Raw genomic sequence first — 21,314 nt, 5'->3', positions numbered from 1 at the left:
TGAGAGACTTACTTTCCTGCACTAATTAGATACCCATTGTGCCACGTGGCTCCTACCATGATAACTTGAGTGTACATTTTTTCCGAATAAACCCAGTGTCTTTGGGTGGCCAGCAAGCGACCTTCCGTCGTGATCCTTTCACATCCATAAACAAGATTATCGCTGGATGCACCGGCGGTAATGCAACGAGCAATGACGTTCTCAGCTCATTTGCTCAGCATTTTCGGCATAGTGCCAGGTTGGTGTGGCTTGTAAATGGCCGCATGTCTCGCAACAGTGAAAGACCAAAAACACAGCCCTTTCTCCCAAACTTCACCACCACTGCACGCATTGGCACACTCGGCCATGATCTCATCAATCCACAGAATTGTGGAGTTAAGAGCTGCATTATCGACGAAAACATTATTGTAAGCGATTCCATTGGAGGCATAAAAGAGCCGAGCATGCACAGCAAGCTAGCATGACTACATCAATGACTTGCAAGTAAACAGAGTGCGAGAAGACCATGCCGTCTCTGGTCTTGGTGGCCTTAATTTTGCCAACACCTTGCACAAAAAACATTTTAGAACTATGTGACCTTACAGATGGCTGTAAATTGCAAAAGATTATTGAATAATTGATGATTGAATAAATGTTTAGGGGTAAAATAGACTTCAAATATTCCCGAAAAAAATTGTGAAGTTAGAGAAAATAAGCGATTTGTCGCATGTTTGACCGTATTTTTCATACTGATGCGGTCCAAGTAAAAATACTCGTCATGCGGCGTTTGATAGAAGACTTGTCGTTAAGTAATGAAGAAAGTCTAATGAAATCATTTTTTGTTTTAAGGAAGAAAATAATTTTTGAATTTGGCGCTCCATAAGTGCCCGGCATTCTTTTTGTAGCCACTTCGCCGCAAAACACGTGGTCGCCCTTGCAGCTAAAACTCGTCACAGTCAGCGGCAAGATGCGACATGTATGTCAGTGGCTCGTGAGTGCTCGAAAGTCTTGTCGCGTTGATCTCAGGGCGACGAGTAATCAATTCGCGTTACAATGTGAGCTTGCCTGGCGGGCCCAATGGGAAGTATGGACGCCCGAGAGCAGCCTATGGCGTCGTTGGCACAATGTGCTAGAGGCCGTCTGCACAACTAGCATACACATACTGAAAGAAATAATGCACATTGTATACACGTTTTTTCGGGGTATACGTGTTGTGCAGACGGCCTCTAGCACATTGTGCCAACGACGCCATAGGCTGCTCTCGGGCGTCCATACTTCCCATTGGGCCCGCCAGGCAAGCTCACATTGTAACGCGAATTGATTACTCGTCGCCCTGAGATCAACGCGACAAGACTTTCGAGCACTCACGAGCCACTGACATACATGTCGCATCTTGCCGCTGACTGTGACGAGTTTTAGCTGCAAGGGCGACCACGTGTTTTGCGGCGAAGTGGCTACAAAAAGAATGCCGGGCACTTATGGAGCGCCAAATTCAAAAATTATTTTCTTCCTTAAAACAAAAAATGATTTCATTAGACTTTCTTCATTACTTAACGACAAGTCTTCTATCAAACGCCGCATGACGAGTATTTTTACTTGGACCGCATCAGTATGAAAAATACGGTCAAACATGCGACAAATCGCTTAAGTTCACAATTTTTTTCGGGAAGATTTGAAGTCTCTTTTACCCCTAAACATTTTTGTACTATAACACACTTTCCTGAAAATCATACTACTATTAAGATTGGTTAGAGGGAGTTCGAGATAACACAAGAAAAAATCACGAACATTGAAGAGTTTTGTAGTTTTTGAAGATACGTAGCTGGTAGTGAAACACAAAAATTTCGGAATTAGTGAATAGGACATCTAAACAGAACCTCTGCGATAGCGCCAGCGTGGTTTCAAAGCTGAACACAGAAAAATAGATTTTATATACATTTTTCTATTAGGCGCGGTTTAACAAATACAAGCGTACTTCGCGGGGGCGCCATGATCGTCAAAATTTTTATCGAGCAAAAATGTTTTGCCACAATACTCTATGTGGCATAGGAAAAAGGCACAAATTTTATCAGCAAAATCTGCGATGTGCGCGCGCCACGTCTGGGACACTTGGCATGGAATGACCCAATAATAATATCTGGGGTTTAACGTCCCAAAACCACGATATGATTATGAGAGACACCGTAGTGGAGGGCTCCGGAAATTTCGACCACCTGGGGTTTAACGTGCACCTAAATCTAAGTGCACGGGCCTCAAACATTTTCGCCTCCATCGAAAATGCAGCCGCTGCAGTCGAGATTCTATCCCGCGACCCGAAGGTCGCGAGATCGAATGACAGGGTCAGCAGTTGAGTGCCATCCATAACCGCTATACCACCGTGGCGGGGCTTATCCATTGAAGTTGCAACTAGCAACTGAGCAAAGAGGCTTATCCATTTGAGAGGCCTGTTTTATAAAGAAACTGACTACGAGCAAGACTTCGATTTGGGCGAGTTGGTACATGCTTAGCTGGGGAAAAACAGCGCAAAAAAGGACGAGGACGCAGGAACACAATACACTGTACGAGCGCTGAACTTACAACTGACATCTTTATTGCACCAACCGCTCGTTTTTACAGCGCATCAAGCCGAGCACGCCATTCCAATCAAACCGCCAATCAAAATCATCAGGTATGCAAACTACATTGTCACTGAAAGCTATCACATGTGCATGAATTACACCGTGCGCATGCATCTTCCACACTCAGATAAAATGAACAAACCAGCTCCTAACAAGGATGAACAAGCAACAACAACAACAACAAAAAAAACAGCAATATCTTCCACGTTTTCTATGATGAAAGAAGTGAGGGCTAAATTCGGTGCAACAATGTTGTCATCAAGGCTTAGATGGGACCAAATTTGGCAATAACGTAAAATTTAGCGCTGCCGGATTTTTATAGAGTATGGACGAGGCTCAAAAATGTAACCCAACGCTGCAGTAATCGATGACAAACGCTGCTGCAACCGCTAAAACATGAAGATCAAGCACTCACCGTTAAACCGATGGTGGAGACGTCAACTTCAGAGAACATGTCCAACTCCTTTATATGTTCCATTGAATCCCGCCCCGTCCACGGCTCGTCGAAAGTGACGACGGCATTTCTGTCGCCGTATGTAACGAGGCACTTCGATGACATTGGGCGACAACGGCGCAAGACAAAGAACAGTTCTCAAGCCTGCCGCGGTACATGCATTCGCTCACACATACACGGTGTAGTGTCTCTACGACTCGATTGCTCTAGTCCTGAAACACCCAAAAGTGAAACGAAGCCAGTGATTAAAACAAAACGAACTTATTTACTGATACACCAAAATAGGAAACGTCCATGCAGCTCAAAAGGTTCGCTGGCGACTGATGTTTTCCCGGTCCGCTGGGCCTGGATTCTCCTCCTTGCACCACAAACACACGCACACAAAAACAACCACCGACACTGGCATGGGCGTCAACAGGATTTTGCCTTGGGGGGTGCAAACCCTTGTTACATCGCGTCTGGGGGAGGAGGGGAGAGAGAGAGAGAGAGCTGGCATAGCTTGGGGTGGGGGGGGGGGGGGCAAGTGCCGGTGTGGCTTGAGGGGGGCAAGTGCCCCTTTTGCACACGTGTCCCCCGTTTTATGGCCCACTTCGAAGGGGAGAACAGTAGCGGTTTCAGTCAGGCGCGCTTTCAATGTTCCAAGGCCACGGTCGCGGGGGCCGTATGCTAGACGCGTGGCTTCCCAGCACTCCGAAACAAACTGTCCGCGCCACACGGAACGTATCCACGTGCGGTCCTCGCTGCCATGACCGCTGATTTATCAGTAGCTCTACTGATGTTTGTAATTTCTGCTGATTCAGTGAAAAGGCGACGGAATCTACTGCTTTTTGGTCTTTTTACAAAAATGAAAGGAACCTCTACGTTTTTTTTAGTAAAGTTTACATTGATGCGATATCACCAGACAAACAAGAAATTTCCTTCTTTGCGATGTTCTCAAACGCAGCACTACTTTTGACTGACGAGCCATAGACACCATAGAGTTTCATAGAGTAAGTATTACAGGAAGCTCTATGTTATGAGAAAATACCAGCAAGTCGTGAGACAGAAATGTGAATGCACAACGCGCCCCACAGCACAGGTCCTACCTTTACCGTTCAATAAAGGTCATCCTGTCATCTCTCTTAACAATTTTATTTTAGTTATTTATTAATCCACTTATTGCTTACAAGAAACGAACGAGCATTGTTACGGCCACTGATATACATTTTCCAGGAACTGACACTTCGCAATGCACTTAACGTGAAAATATGCTCAGTAGTGAAAGGAGATCTACCCGCTCACCCCCTCACCCCCGCGTCCCTCCCTCTCCTCGAGGCATGCGGGAGTAAGTGTTGCCATTCGTCCTCCCGTTCCTCTCATTTTGACAAAGGACCAAGCAGTTACCCTCCGAACTTTGCGCACGGCACGCATGCTTCTGCAGTTCGTCCTTCGAGGGAGTAAAGCGCCCTTTTTCGGATGAAGTGCGCAGTTGCTCCCGAAAACTTTTTAGAGTGTACGCGAGCAAAACGTGGTTTGCAACGTAACGTGCTGATTACTTTTCGTACGCGCGTGCACGCGTTTATGTATGTATATATTCCCTGTGTTCAGTCCAGACGGCACGCCGTGGCTGCCGACGGCGATCACGAGGATATGCAGCCGGCATTTCGTGCGAAACGAGAAAAACGATGCCATGAGTCACCCTGCGTATGTGCCTACGATTTTTCCGGCAGCTTACAGCCGGCTGCTTCCAGCGGCCGGCTGTAAACATTGCGCGCCGTCGCTTCTCGACCGCCACCGCACGCTGACAGAATTTGACGAATTCCCTAGAAGCAAATGTTGAAAATTACGACCGTGCATGGGGAAAAAGTGTGTTTGCGACTGAATGCTGCAGAAAACGGCACACGACGCGAATGCGCTCATTCGGGCCGCCGACGGCTAGCCTTCGTCACTGGACCTTTCTTGATTCCGTTTCGTCGTGTAATGCAAATCATGTCGGCTTTCTTAACAGCAATCTTTTCGTTTATGCACTGTCGTTAATCGCGCGAGCATGTCTCGTAAAACTTAACTCGAGTTCAACGTCCTATGAGATTCGCTGTACTTGCGAGTTGCAGCGCGCCGAAATGGTTCCTTCAATCTCCTGCACGTCGTAAACATACTTGACGTTGACGAGCTTCTTGCGTTTACGCAGATTGCTTGGCCTGAAGAACTCAGCCACGCCAGAAACTGGCCGAGATCCAAAGCGCAGCACAACCGACAGCGGCGGCTCCATTGCGCATCTGCGCTTAGTGCTGCATGCGGCCGCCTGTCTGACTACTCGAAACCAAAGAACTTGTCGTAGGGGGCGCTTTTTAGCACCGTTTTCGCAGCGCCGCCTGGACAGCCAGTCAGGCCTATAATCCTCGCTGGGCTGCGCCCCACAATGCACTGCAAATAGTGGGACAAATAAGCTGATTCTGCCGTAAGGGGCAGAGGGCTGGGCTGTGAATTTATGTTTTCTTTCCCTATAGTAAGATCGATTTAATCGAAGTAGACAAGGCATTAAGCCATCTTTAAAAGAAAATGTGTGTTTTTTTTTTTTTTGTCGAGCCTCGTCGCGCACATGTCATCGCTCCGTTATAAAGGGGACGCTCACGGCATCCATCCATCCAACCTACAGCATAAGAGTGCAAAGGTTGACTCACATTGACATCGCTGCTTCGGCAGTGCAGTATTATTGGGGGGGCGGGGGGTCACGTGTATTTACACAGCCCAGATGGGATTATGACGGCACTCAGGAAGCCTTCGTTGAAAAGGTGTACTCCTTTTCACAGAAGGTTCCCTGGGCGCCACCATAATTCCCTCTGGGCTGTAGTAAATAGGCGGGACCCTCGAAAAACTCACTGCCAAGGCAGTGAAGTCAGCATCTGTCACAGGCGTGCGCAGGGTTCCCCATGAGGAGGGGGCGTTGGTTGCGTTCGAAAAAAGCAAGCTTCCAAATTTCACAGTGCTTGCAAAAATGAAAATGAAGCGATGGCGTGCTCCCTTCATTAGCCTGCCTTTGGTCCCCGACTTTCCGGAGGTGAACATGGAAACCATAGTGAACTAAACACTATAGTTAATTATAATGGGAACTAAACAGCTCCTGGAATGCTTGCCCGTGTCTATTATATCGTCCGTATTCCTGGCTTGCGCCTATGAATTCCTTCCTAGCAACATCAGTGGTTTTTGGCCGCCATTATTAAGGCGAAAGCCTTATATGCCTTACTAAACACGCAATAGACCCTCGGCGTCAACCGTAACCGAAAGACCACGGGTATACGGCCCTCCGTCTACTGCCAGGGCTTGCTACAATAAGCCTCTGCAAACCTCGTACGTGCGTACGCAGTGCATCTCGGGCATGCTCGTCCCTGAATAAGCTGGTCAGGCCTTAAAACGTCGGGTGTTTTAAAGGACCCCTGAGATCGAAAGTTTTGTTTGCGACTTTTTTACCGTAATTTGTAGCTTTGTGTCTGCTAATCCCGAAATTGAATCGTAAATGATCAAACACATCGTATAATTAATGCTAGCGTCGTTAATTGAGAACGATTTTGCGTCAGTTCGAAGAGGCCGCCTAAATGGATGGATGGATGGATGCTATGAGCGTCCCCTTTATAACGGGGCGGTGACATGTCTGCCACCATGCTCGAAGAAAAGGAAAAACTTCCTTGTTTCATGCTGGCCTAATACCTTGTCTACATTGATTAAATCTATCTTATTATACCAAAAATATTTATAAATTCACGGTCTATCTCTCTGCCTCTTAAGGCAGAATGACCTTATCCCCCCCCCCCCCCCCATTATTTATTTTTGTACTTTATCTCTACTCTTCTGCCACCAATACTCTAACCGTCTCTTACTTATTTCTATCGCGGACGTGTTCAGCTTTCCATTGTTGTCCCTAAAACCCAAGGCTTCCTGTAGACTCGTGCCCACACGTATACCTGGGTGAATATCGCCACATTCAATCAGTACATGTTCCATCGTTTCCCTAGTTCCCCCGCAGCATGTACAGTGTTCGTCTTCGTTACTGAATCTCGCTTTATAGCTTCGCGTTCTAAGGCAGCCCGATCTTGCTTCAAACAGTAAAGCGCTTCCCCTTGAATTATCATAAAACCTTTCCCTCCTTATTTCGTTTTTTCCCTTTCGGTAGTTACTCAGAGCCGGCTTCTTTCCCATCGCTGTCATCCAATAAGTCCTCTCCGCCTCCCTGACCTTCCGCTTAATGCTCCCTGTTGCCATATCGCCCGCACTGCTAGCCGTATATTTACTGGTGAGCCTCCTAGTTCTCTTTCTCCACTGCGTGTCAACGCTTTTTCTATACAAATACCTGAAAACCTTGTCTGCCCATCTACTCTTCTTCATTTTCCTCAGCCTCTCTTCGAATCTCATTTTGCTCTGAGCTTCCCTCACTTCAAAGCCTGTCCATCCCATATCACCCTTTACAGCCTCAATTGTCGTCTTCCCGTGAGCGCCCAACGCGAGGCGGCCCACCGTCCTTTGATTTACATCCAATCCTGATTGTACCTCTGACTTCATGCAAACCACTGAGTTCCCAAATGTAAGCCCCGGGACCATCACACCCTTCCACAGCCCTCGAAGCACCTCGTACCTATTGTATCCCCATAAAGCTCTGTGCTTCATAATTGCAGCATTCCTCTTTCCCTTTGCTACCACTGCTTTCTCTTGTACCTCCATATATCTATCCCCCTCATTTACCCATACTCCGAGGTACTTGTACTTGCTTACCCTCGGTATTTTTTGGCCCTGTATGAAGACCGCATGGTCTTCGTGATCATTGAATACCATCAATCCACATTTGGTTGCACTAAATCCTAGTCCTAGAGCCTCACATTCCCTTCCGCATATATCTGCCAGTCGCTGTATATCATCTTGACTGTCCGCAAATAAGACAATATCATCAGCATAAAATAGACCTGGAAGCTTCTGCTCAACCATCGTGCCGACCTGTTTGTGTGACAAATTAAATCCAATGTTGCTACCTTCTAGCGCTTTTTCCATCCTCACCATGTACAGCATGAATAACAGCGGGGACAAAGGACATCCCTGTCTCAGCCCCTTGCTAATTTCAACGCTGTCCTTGCTACTTATTCCTTCCCATTCTATACAAACTGTATTTTCTCGGTACATTTCCCTCAAAAGCTGTATACAGTCGTCCCCTATGCCCACTTCTTTCAATATATCCCACAAAATTTCCTGATTAACGTTGTCATACGCTCCGGTGATATCTAGATAAGCTATGTATAAGGGCCTCTTTTCTATTTTCGATATTTCTATACACTGGGTAAGAACAAACAGATTATCGTCTAACCGCCTGTCGATTCGAAATCCATTCTGAAGTTCTCCCAGAATATCATTTTGTTCTACCCACGCTTCTATTTTTAATTTTACTGCCTGCATCGCCAACCTGTATAGCACGGATGTAATGGTTAGCGGTCTATACGAGCGAATGTTATCCTTTTCTCCCCTGCCTTTATAGATTAAGTTCATTCTACTTTTTCGCCAACTGTCTGGTATTTCCCGCTCCTGTAAGCACTTTTCTACGGCTTTCAGCAGTGCTTCTTTAGTGTTATGTCCGAGTTCGTTAATGAGGCTGACGGGAACCCCATCTAAGCCCGGAGTAGTGCGCTTAGGAATTTTTCCTTCGGCCTTCTTCCAATTGAAATTCTCTAGTACTACACCTTCGTCAGTTGCACTCCTTTGCGTACTATTACCTACCGGGGGAATCCCCTGGGTGACCTTTTTAAACGAATCGGCTGTTATCTTTCGGATGTAACCTAGCGCTTTATGCCCTTCCAATTGATTTCCTCCTTCCTCTACCAAACGTTGTTGCATTGTGACAGACTTCCTACCTAGCGCTTTTAGGTGGCTCCAAAATATCCTAGGCGCGGCCTTCTTCTTTTCGCGAATCTCTGTCATCCAGCGTTCACTTTCACCTTTAATTTTTGCCTCGACTAATTTCTGCACGATGGATTTTTGCTCTAAATATATTTCCCATATTTGGTTGACTTCGTCCTGTGGCCGCTTCTCTTTTTTTGCCTGTCTGTGCTCCCGCGATGCCTCACGTCGCTTCTCGATCGCCTCCCGGATTTCTTTGTTCCACCAACTTTTTGGCTTTCTCTTTCCTTTCCAACAAATAGTTTTCTCCTCTTTTTCCATTTCTTTTGTGATTATATGTAGCAGCTCACTATACTTCCAGTCTTTGCCTGGCAGTTCGTCTACTTTTTCTTCGACTCTTGCGGCTACATTCGTTATTTGTTTGTCATTTAGATACAAGCTGCCAAATTTTGATTCTATGTTCTTATTTTCAGTTTTATATCCCATTTGTAATATTATGCGTTTATGATCACTACCCAAGCTGTTAATGCCTTCCTCGTCTATTCTCATCTCTCTAAGTTTGTCATATATTCCTTCTGTCATGAGGCGCTAATACCTTAAGGTATTAGCGCCCCACGGCGGGGGAGCACCCAAGATCACGTGAACTCAAGCTTTGGTGTCGTTGAAAGCGCTTTTCTTTTTTCAAATCGGAGCTCCGCGCGCGGTAAAGAAACGATGCAGGTGCTTCGGTGTGTTAAAGGGGCCCTGCAACACTTTTCTAAATAGCCATGAAATAGTGAAGCCATTCACTAAAGCTTCACTAAGGGAACTTATTGCCTCACGAATCGAATGCCGCAAAAATGTTTAGAATCCGTCCAGTACGAGCGGAGTTACAAAGATTTGTCGCACGGTGTAAATGCTTTCTCTCCACTTCCCCCGACGAAAGCACTGGAAGCTAAGCAGGGGAGGATGGCACGGGGGAAGAAGGTGCGTCACGCGCGCCTCCTGATGTTGAGCAGATTTTTTTTTTTTTTTTTGAGCGAGTGGCGTCCTTTCAGTGCGATCACGTGCGCGCGAACGTGGGCGAGTGGCGGTCTCTTGCGGTGGCCGCAGTAACTACCGAGCGTACCATGTTCAAATCAGCCAATGGCGTGGAACCTGCCTGTGACGCCGTAGGCATCATTTTTTGTCGAGAGAAGAGGAAGCGCTTTTTGGCTGACTTTGCAAATTTATTGTAAATCCCGGGCCGTGTGCTGTGCTATAATGTTTGGCTCGCGTGTTCTCGGGAGCCTCGACTACCGATCGGCAGCGTTTTCTGACCATGCTGAAAATGTGTTGCAGGGTCCCTTGAAGCGCCCCCCCCCCCCCCCTTCATCTTCCACCTCAGGAAAAAGAAAAAAGTATTCCTGTCCGAAGCAGCTACAACTACATTAAGAGCAGCCCGACAACATACTAGTTGTCGTCATACATACTCCGTCATACTAGTGGCGATGTCGCGAGGTGCTGGAATGATGAGCACTCACGCTTGCTTTAAAACCAAATTAAAATATCTTAAAGGGAACGTTCGATGCTCATAATCGGTCAGGAGTGCCCACGCATGCAGGACTATCAAACAGCACAAGTATCTCGAGTTTCCAAATTTGGTGTCTCTTGTCTTCGCTACACTGCACGTAACAATTCTAGTGTGGAGGAGAGGCACCTCCATCGTGCACGAATTTTTGTTGTGCAGGTAAGCTGCCATGCAGTTTTGTGCAAATCGTCCATTGTCGCTAGTTTCGCCGTAATAGGCTCACTATTAGAATGAAAAAAAAAAGACGAAGTTTCACTTTCGAATTTCATGCCCTAATTTTAGCACCTGAGCTTCAGTGTGACGTCAGGAATTTCGAAGTCGCTTTTCGTATTTTGGCCACATTGACTTAATGAGATTTCCTTAAACTTGCTATGTTAAGTTTCTGGTTCCCTTACACCGCAATCTGTAATTAATTATCGCCTATAGGCGATTTTACGTAACACATATGGGCGCTGCCACCTTGGGCTGTTAAACAAATGTTTTCTTAATTTTGTATCTCGTGACGTCAATTGATAAGGTCAGGAGACGTCAAATGCACTAGCCCAACTGTTTTCATGAGTATATGCCCACCGTAACAGTGCTCGTTTAGTTGTTCAAGATACAAAAAAGGCGAGATTAACAGCCCAGTATGGCGCCACCCCGTCAACATCAGTGACGTCACGGTGAGTTGGCTCAGAAATCTCAAGGTGGCCTGGCCGCCTGAATTTTCTTTTTTTCGCGCATTCTCCCTCACGAACCGTCTCTCTGCGGCAAGAGCTGTGTTTTGGCGTTGTGACAGCGTGATTTCTTCACACGTGAAAAACGGGAGCTGGATATATAAAGACCTCACACTCTTCGCTCCGGACCAAAAAAAAAAAGTCTCTTCTCTCTCTCTTTGGTGCTTGAGGGACACTATAAAGGGAAACAATGAGTCAATGTAGACTGATCTATTATTCTTTGAAAACTATACTGTCATTCATTTGGCCGTTAGAGGTTTGTTGTAGAATTGAAAGTGAAAATCACAGTTTTTATTCTTGAATTTCGAGCCGTAATGTCTGCACATGAATGTGAGCTTGACGTCACAGATTTCAATGTGTCTGTTTTCGCATTTTGGTCACGTTGGCTCAGCAAGAACTACTGAAGCTTGGTAGGTTAAGTTTCTGGCTCCCAATGAGGACAACACACTTCATTTTTACCGAGTGAGAACTATATGTAGGCGCAGAAGGCGCCGTCAAAGTCTGACGTCACAGCAAATTGGTGCGCGATCATCAAGGTGTCGTCACCACGTGCATTTTCTTTTCCCGCGTTTTATAGCAGCAAGAGCTAGAGGCCCGGCCCTAACATGACTGTCTTCGTCTCATTCTTTTTTTTTTCTTAGTATGTCCGTGAGCTACACAGACGAGTCCTGTCTCAAATTTTTTTTTTTTTTTTTTTGTGTGTGTGAGGCACCCCATGCGGTTCCCATGTTTAAAATGTAACCACGGAGGAAAAATTCGGTATTTCAGAATCGGCGTCCAGATTTCACTCATTCTAGAGATCAGTGTCAGCATGTTTCTCGAATCCTGACGTTCCATCCCCTTCAGAAATGATCCATATAAGAGATATGGGAAAAAGGCCTTATGGCAACGTTAGCTGACATTCGCCCCCACTCCCACCTTCTTCACTGTTCCGGCCTTTGCGGGAGTCTAATTTCGTGACTGCTAGCTGAGGCTAGTTTGAGGCCCCTGTAAAAAAACAACGTTCTACTTGTTCTGCCAAACTGTGACGCAACCGCAGTGGCGGAGCCGTTGCATGACATGAGTCCGCTGCATAAAAAGATCGTTTGATAGGAATAAAGATTTTGCACGCGCTTAGACGACGGATAACACAGCTAAAGATGGACCGCGAAACGTCATCGTCGCCAGCACAAGTGTACAATTCGATGATACGCCACGTTACGGCATGTCAGAGTGCCATTCGCGCGATGCGCCACGTGTTTCTCTTTTTGGTCCTATAGTAAGTCACCGCGTGAGACGTGTCGATTTTCGCACCGCCCATAAACGTTTAAAACACCTCCGGAAAGTGACAGCTGTTCCCACTTAGTGGTCACCCTGCGAAAGCCATCCGCGAGCTTGCGTTTCCGCGCAAAAGGAGCATTTCGTGTCGACGAAAGAGCGTGCGCCATCGAAGTCCACCCGCCAGCGTATAATGTCGGAGGAGGCAAGCGGTGAGCGGCCACCCATGGACGAGTCATCGCCGAGCAAAGAGGACCCGCCTTCTAAAGACGACGTCTCGCCTGGAGAGGAGACGCCGCGACTCACGGCGTCTCCGAGTGGTGACGGTACGCCCAAAACTACTTCTTCGAGCAGCCTGACGACTGCTCGTAGCATTTCCCTCGGCGGAGAGCTGTCGTACACGAGCGGCGATCCGTCGACGTCCAAGAGCGGCGGCGACAGGAGCAGCGACACGTCGCCCACGAGCCAGGGCAGCATCAGCCCCAAGAGCCCCGAGAGCAAGCGGCAGCGACGTAGCAGCGTTGCGTTCGCGAAGCAGCCCATCATCTACCCAGTGCCGGCCAGAAGCCGAAGCGCTCCCGTTTCCCCTCCAGGGCCCATCGACAAATTGAAGAGCGCTATGGACCGCATGGCCACCAATGTAAAAAAGTTCGCGACTAAACAGAAGCCGACACCCCCCGTGAACACTTGGATGAAGGAGGTGAGGACAAGGCGCTACCGATGCGTTTGCGGCCGGCTTTTCAACCGGGGCGAGTGCCCGAGCTCTTCGAGCGAAGCCGCACCCAGCGGCGCGTGCAACGACTGTGGCACGGTGCCAGATCCTACCAAGTCTGCACCGCTCGCCGAAACCGAAGACCTGAGCTCCCCGGAAGACGAAGCGTCGGAACAGCAGGAGCAGGTCTCTATCGTCGTGGAGCCTCCGTCTGATGAAGAGTCATCGCCGGAAAAAGGTTCCCCAAGTCAAGCCGACCCAGAGGGCACTTTAATCGAAGAGCTTGGCCCGGACGAAGTTGACCCAGAGGGCCCTTTGCCCGAAGAACCTTGTCGGGATGAAGCTGAGCCAGAGGACTCTCTACCTGAAGACCGTTGCCCGGACAAGGTTGAGCCAGAGGACACGCCGCCTGAAAAGCCTTCCCCTGAAGAAGGCACCTCGGAGCCGCCTTCCGACGAGAAGGCTTAAGTTTCTTGTCCGCGGGGAACCAGTGAAGGCATCAGCAAGGCGTTGAGAGACCGTATCTTCGTCTTCAGTTGAGACGCGGCGAACGAAAGCGGTCACGAGATCTGCTTTTTCGAACTTTTAATTCATGTCTGGGTTAGATAGCTATGTGACCCGAGAAAATTGTTCTGGCCTTTTTATCGCCATTTTACGTACTCCGCCCCCCCCCCCCCGCCCCCCGCTCTTACATTGAGACTGCACGCCTTCATTGTAGTGAGCGCGCAATCTGTCATTTTTTCGCTTTGAAGTTCACTTCTATCCGTACTCATCTTTTACAAAATTTGCACTCTTTATCAGTCTTGCCCTTACATTACGTGTATCTTCGTCGGATCGTGAACACGCGTCATATCATTTGCTATCTCGTTGTCTCGTTTATTGTCGCCGTCCTTAGAGGACGTCTATGCTTTGAAGTGTCCTCGCGCTTTGTCTGTTCGTCTTCGTAATAAAAAAACATCAGAACTGTACCTCTTGCTGAAATAGCCTTTCTTGTGCCACTTTAAAGGAGTCCTGACACAAATTTTCACCCCGCGTTTTTTTGCTACAATGTGTTGCTGGGGGCCTGTTAGTCATAACACGGCACACCGTTTGCTGCAGCGCGCGACCGTCAATTACAAGCTCCTCATTAGCGACACAACCTCAGTTTCCGTTTGACAGAGCTCCAAAAACGACAAGCCGCTGGGTTATAGTGTTCTAGAATTTCTAGAACACTTTAGCTGGGTGCAACTATCACCACCTGGCGAGTGAAACGCTCGGTCACGTGAGCACACAGACCAGTGACGCATTTCCGCGCGGTCTGTCGTAGTCGGGCTCATTGTCGTCTGATGGCGACGATTTTCTTGCGGCGGGGATAGAAGGAATTTTCGACGTGGCGAATCACTTCAGGTTTGACCCGCTGGCGAGGAGCGATTCGTCGGGAAGCGCGTCAAAACAGAAATGGCGGCTACGACGTCATCATAACTTGTACCGGCTGAAACGTTTACGTAGGGGAAGTTTACGTAGGGGGGTCACCTCCGAGGGTGTGAATAGAGTCTTTAGCAAGTTACGGAAATACGGTAAGGCAGTACGTACGGTACCGCTCCTCCTTTCCTGGTCGTTGAGCGGATTGCGCTCGCGAACTTCGAAATTCATATACAATACCTTCCAAGCTTTATTCGCTGTCGATATTTTGCAGATGGTACACGCACGTACACGGGAATCGATCCAGCAGGCTATCTCGGCCGCGAAATAGTGTCAGTACCCATTTAATTTGCTTTCTGAATACTTAAAAAACGCTTTGAAATGACATACTTCATTAGTGCGATGACATATAGTAACGCCTATACGTTCAGCATTGAGATGGCCGACACAGCAGTCTGTACACTGTGGCAATGAAGAAACCGTTGCACCTGTCTTTCGCGACTGCCCACAATACAGTGCACAGCCAGCGACTATCCCTTTGCAACGCGCTGAATAAATTAGACGACCAACCTCTGTCGAAAAAGATAATTCTACGACATCGACATGACCCAACTTCGCAGAAGGCCCTGCAAGCGCTACTGCGCTTCATGCGATCGACCGGTCTTTCTGAACGACTGTAATCAGGACGCCCGTCCTGCTTAGTTATTTTCCTTTATCCTGTGTTTGCGCGTATTTTTTAATCACGAAATGTTTTATGCTCGGGTCCATAAGACTTCTGACTTATTTCCGTGACTGATGTGGCGTTGGTAAAATGCACACTAACGAAATAGAAAGAAAAAACAAAACTAGAAGTGTTCCGCCGCCGGTAATCGAACTCACAACCCCTCGGTCCACGACGATAGGCGCAAGGCGCTCTGCCGACTAATTTACCAAAGCATACGCACTATCGTTCCCCAAATATGCCTTATACCTCTCACGCATCATTATCTCTCTCGCATGGTGCTTTTTGTTGGCGAGGCTAGGCAGGGCAGGGTGGCAACGCCGTGTGTGAGCGGAGAAGTACTGCGTCATGACACTAACGAGCGCCGATAGGGAGCCATTTGGCAACGACATAGTCAGAGCGTCTCGATACTAGCGAGGAACGCTCGCCGCGCTGGCATCGAGATGAAACTCTTTATTTGGCCGAACTTGTGGCCGGGAAACTGAAAGTCAAACTACATCAATACACTGATAGCGGCGAACAGAGCGTCGACCGTCGATCAACTGACAAGCGGTCAAGCGCGTCGGCTTTTATACAGGCGCTATCGAACTTTCCAGCGATATCGCGGGTGGCGGCGTTATCTCTCGACAAAGCTAGAACATTCGCGTGCGGCGCGCAATCTTAACAAAACGATGTACTACAATCGCGAAGCTTCTCGAACATTGCTTCGCGGACAGCGTCGAGCGTTGATAACCGTCCTTGCTGGTCAAACCCGAATACTTCAAAATAAAACTTCAAGTGGGCGTGGCAATATAGACCGAACATCGATTCTTAGCCAATCAATGAACAACGCACGCGGGCCAATGCATACAGACGACCTTATGCATATCCACCTAAGTATCCACCTAACTAGTACAATAAGAAAGTTGCCGCACAATTGCCGCGAGCAACTGCGCGGCGGACCGCAGCGTTATGCCGTGGCAGCAGACGACGCGCCGATAGTGGCGCAAGACGGAACTGCAGCGCTGCTAGTTCTCGCGACCGCCGTTCGGACCACCCTCCTCCGCTGGCGGAGATACGGAGCTTTGAAACTGAGTTTGTTCTAGTAACGTTGGTCCAGGGAGCCTGTGAAGCGATCGGGAGCCTTTGGCCCCCGACCCCTTTGCGGGCGATGCCCTCCGCGGGTTTTTAGGAACCCTCGTCCCAGGACACAATAAAGTTCCTCTGTCTGTCTGTCTGTCTGTCTGTCGTCAAAGATATAACGCTCCTGCAGGAAGAAGCTTTCTCTTTTGCTCCGTAGATGTGTAGATAAATCTCATGAAGATGAAGGTAATTTTGCCTTCATCAAACACGTAAACATTGGTTCATTCGAAGTAACACTTCATCGAAGAATGGTTTCATTAAGGAGGCTCGAATTATGCCTGGTTGTTGGCTGCCGAAAGCTTCGCACTAATGCCGTGATCCTTGAGTGAGACAAAAGTGTATTGGCAATTCGTAAAAAATGTTTATGTTTATAAAGCTCTTTCACTGGCGAAAATCTAGCAACGACCGACGCGAGTGCATGGTCGTTGGCAGGGGGTATTTCCCCCGCCTCCCTGAAGCCACACCAGCATTCCCCTACTCCACCATACGCGATGCAGCACGGGTTTGCACCCCTGAAGACAAAATCCTGCCGACGCCCATGCGCGAGTGCATTACCAGCATTACCACAGCGCAAGCTGGCAGCGCCTCCGACTACAGCGCCACCGCTGCGGGATCGCGAATGGGGCCCAACTTAGAGCGGCCGGTTTTCACACCTCCCAATTCTAGCCACCCTACTGTGGCAGACGACACATCGCGTTTTGCTGACGTCACCGCTTTGGTACCTCACATCATGTCGCCATCACGCGATACTGGTTCGTCACTCGGAGGTTTATTACCTCTGGCGGGAATTTTCAAATCGTGACACGCTTCATGTAAATTGCGTCAGGCATGTAGCCCCCCCCCCCCCCGAAATTCGCCCATTTTATATTTCCGGGCAACTTTTTTCTTTTTGCCATGGGAAGACTTTTTCTTGGAACAATTAGGCCTTGCCCCCTCCCCCCCCCCCCTCCCCCGAAAGAAATCCTGGCTACGTGCCTGAATTGCGTAATATTAAAATACTGGGGCACACTGTCGTGCACTTGTCGGCTATTATCAGGATCCCCTATAAACGGCCTTCCAAATAAGATATTAACTCATTATGAAATATTTTGGTGTCGAGAAGCCGCCAGGGTTCAAGGACTCCTGGCCGTCTCCTAGGCGGGGCCATAGGCCCGCCCCAACAACTCGCAGGACTCGGAATAAAGTTATTTCCTCCTCCTCCTACCCTCCTTTAGTTGTAGCATGCTCACGATAAAGAACGGCTTCGTTTGAATTCAATGTATGCCGCACTCACGCGCTCCTCGTCGTCTCTATTCATCCTCTGTGGCGTCCCTCTGGCGGCATTCCCATAATGCCCAAAAATCCTAAAAAATAAGGGAAAGGGAGTTCGCTGCCTTCGTAATTATTTATTTGTGTAGCGGCAGACATCTCAAGATGGCTAAAGACATAAATCGGGGCAGTAATTATTTATTATTTTGTTGAGGTATACATTTTAATACGGCTAGAGACATCAATTATTGTACTAATTAAACAAGTGAAATAATTTATTTGTGTCTTGCCTCTTCGCCGCGAGGCGGTGAAGAGGCAAGACCTCGACGTCCCCACGTGGGAGGCCTAGGCCAAGGAACTTAAATTGCTAGTTCATAATAAAGTTTATTCCTCCTCCTCCTTAATTAATAGAGATAGACGCTCGGGTCGAATTGGATAATTGGAGTTCTTTCTGCGAAAAGCCCATTGCCGCTTTTTAGATTTCCGAAAACTGGCCGCTGGTAATTTTACTAGAGCGATTAAATCTGATCACTGTCGCCGGCGATACCGAAACACGGAAGAGCGCAACTGCCATATTCTTCCGATACCCTCAGATGAGCGAGAGTCATATCAACGATCGATCGACTTCGCTTCGTGCGTGTGTAGTCTGCATTTGGGATTATAGGACACATGGCGCACATAGGTTAAATAATGCAGACTAACACCACTGCGTTTGTTGTCTTCCTCCGTAGTTAACGTGAACAGTGACGTCATTTCGGTCGTCTGTTGTTTTCGCACACTGGCGCTTCAGTTTCGCTTTCGCTGGTGAATTTGGTTGAATTTTATTACTCCGCAATGATTACTAGAGGCCGGTTTTTCGGGATACCAAAGCGGGAATGGACTCTTCGCAGGAGGGTCTTCGATTCTCCCATTTGATCCGACCACCTGCGTCCACTAATTATAAAGTTAATATTATAAAGTTAATTATTTCACTTGTTTAATTAGAACAATAATTGATGTCTCTAGCAATATTAAAATGTATACCTCAACAAAATAATAATTACGAAGGCAGCGAGCAAATATTTCATTTCCCTTATTTCTGAGGATTTCCGGACACATTTCCTGAAAAACCCTGTATGCTATCCAGGGATGTGTACGCAATCCCCCACACGCTGCCAGGAGGTTCCCGACCCCCCAAAAAAGAAAAACCCCTCCTCCTCCAATATCTTAGACAGGCACCCCCCCCCCCCCTCAATCCATATCAAAATTTGGTATAAACATCTGGTACTATCTTGTTCTGTGTTGTTGCCCATGGGCGTGCGCTGCAATGTTTTTCATTAGGTGGGGCCAATTATCGCCACGATGCATACGTAACACAAAAGAAGCTATTTGCCGTCTAAAAGACGTCTTGAACGGCTACCAAAAAGGGCTAATAGACGTCTTGGTCAAGACATTCCCGTAGCCGTAGACGTCTTTTCGACGTCTGATAGCTGTGCTAATGTCCCGCTAGTTAATTGACGTCTTTAAAAGACGTTTTGAGGAAACCAAGTTAAAACGTTTTCTAGACGTTTTTGTTTTTTCGGCGTTTTCGAAATTTTGGACTTCCGAAACATAAAACAAACTATTGTAACTGTCTTTGCAGCATGTTTGGTCGGCAAACAGATGGCTACCATAGGAAAAGAGATTGAAGGGACCGAAAGAGCTCCCGCGAGAGCACTTTCCTATTTTTTCTCCCACTTCCTATGTCAGTCGTCGAGCAAGTGACCAAACAATCAAGCAAGATCACTAACATACGTACATACCTGTTCACCCACGCATGTCCTCACTGTTGCATATATAAATTTTCGACGCTGAGTTTACTCGCGTTTATTGCGGACCGAATCAAGTTGTTGCGGTCACTCATATATGCCGCGTGAATTATTGGCTACTTCAGCACACCATACATATCCAATTTTCATATAAAAGACATCGGTTTATAATAAATTTGAACACGTACGCAGGGGATCAACACGTATACTGTACTACATAAATGACGTTTAGCGGATGGCGCGCAAATAAATAATCGTGCTTCTCAGCAACAATAAATTATCCCATGATGTTATCAAATCGGCTTTATTAATGAACAAAGCACAACCAAATGTGGCACAAAACACGTCGGAAGGTGACCGCACAAGGTGAAGCTGAGTGGCACGGCAGCAACGTAAATAAAATTCTGCATGAATGCACTCCAAGTCTCGTCAAAGAAACTGCACTGGCTTCCGCATTAGCTGGCGTGGTCTCAGGCCCAATATCTTGCACAAACAGCAGTGAAGAAAAGCTGCATACAGAGAAAGCAAGTAAGCTACGCAGGTTTTACAACAAATAACAGATCATCAAGTCACTCTAAAGAAACATTTCCAATTACAGATATGATAAAATGCTGTCATGTATTAAGAAACGACAATCAATCATAACCACACCCACAGGCGAGGCGCCTATACGGTAGAAGCTTTGCACTTTGTCAGCGACAGGCCGGTTTAGTTGTAAGCATGCTTGCTTAAACTATGTCGGCCTGTCACTAGCGTGCGTGCGTGGAGCCACGAGCTGTAACGCGCAAAACATAATTACTCAAAATAGGGCGAGTCGCACCGGCGCGTATAGTTTCGCGTTCGACCACGCGGTTCAACCTAGCAAAGAACTGTTCACATTTTAATCACAATTCTAAAACCTTTCAGTAAAAACGACGAAAAGTCAGGTGCACTTACCGAAAAAAGCACTCTATCCGAACGAGCACACGTTCTTAGCTGTTTGTATGGCTGCAACGAAGGTGGTGAGCAGAACAATCGCTTCTTGAAACGAACGTACCGACGAACGTACCGTCGCAAACACACAGTAAAGCTTGTTTCACGAAACACTGATGGAAAATATGCGACATACAGTATGTATGATCACCGTTACTTGATGCCAAACAGCCCGTAATCCGTTCATCCGTTCACAAACAAAAGCTGACAACGCTACACAAAACGCAAGTGACCGCCGGCCGTCGCCTAGCTCTGCTGCCGATCGAGCCGCCGCTGCCGCCGCGAACTGGCGGCTGGCGCGAACTAGTGGAGGAAGAGGGGAAAGGGGGAGGAAGGAACAAGTATTCTGAAACAAGTCTCACCCTTCACTTGACCGAGCTGAGCACAGCGTCACCACACAACAGAAAAGACACAACGGTTTTCACAAAGTGATCCCGGCTATTGTTCAATACTTAGTGAACATTCCTGCCAATAGGTGTATCTGCCATCGATATTGAGTCAAGGTGGAGCACCGAGTGAAAAGATGTTTTCCAATGCAGGGGTAAACCACTGATCTCCGCTAGGAGCATGCGCTGGCATGCGCGCTTCGACAACACCCGCTTCGAGCCTCTGACTGCGTAGCATCAGTAGCATGCTTGCCTGGCTTGCCTGCGTTTGCTTCTGTTGTCGTTCGCTGTTGCGTGAGCGTTGCGGGGCCTTAGCCGCCTGCTCATAGAAATCCGCGTTGCGGAGCGAAACCAATTATTTTGAGGGCTTTGTTTTCTGCGTCTCTTCTTTCACTAAAGCGACAGTCACCGCTCTTTAGACATGCCGTTTTGGCGTCTTTGCGCTCGTGGACAAAACTCTCTCTCTCTCTTGGTGGTTCGGGAGGAAAAGGAAAAAGGCACCTAATTTCTGTCTGCCTTTAGGCGACACGACGCAGTGC

At 47.7% G+C, this 21,314-nt stretch overlaps 1 protein-coding gene across 1 annotated transcript; it reads left to right on the top strand.

Annotated features, from left to right (window-relative positions):
* The first annotated feature begins 12,395 nt into the window (after positions 1–12,395).
* LOC119402830 (cell surface glycoprotein 1) lies at positions 12,396–13,801 on the top strand. The gene is made up of 2 exons (XM_037669892.2): positions 12,396–13,435; positions 13,526–13,801. The coding sequence occupies exons 1-2, from the start codon at positions 12,620–12,622 to the stop codon at positions 13,604–13,606; spliced, it is 897 nt and encodes a 298-aa protein (XP_037525820.1). The 5' UTR covers positions 12,396–12,619; the 3' UTR covers positions 13,607–13,801.
* Positions 13,802–21,314: the final 7,513 nt, after the last annotated feature.

Source organism: Rhipicephalus sanguineus, chromosome 8 (assembly GCF_013339695.2).
Source record: "Rhipicephalus sanguineus isolate Rsan-2018 chromosome 8, BIME_Rsan_1.4, whole genome shotgun sequence".
Classification (NCBI taxonomy): Eukaryota; Metazoa; Arthropoda; class Arachnida; order Ixodida; family Ixodidae; genus Rhipicephalus; species Rhipicephalus sanguineus.
This window is presented reverse-complemented; position numbering and strand designations above follow the sequence as displayed.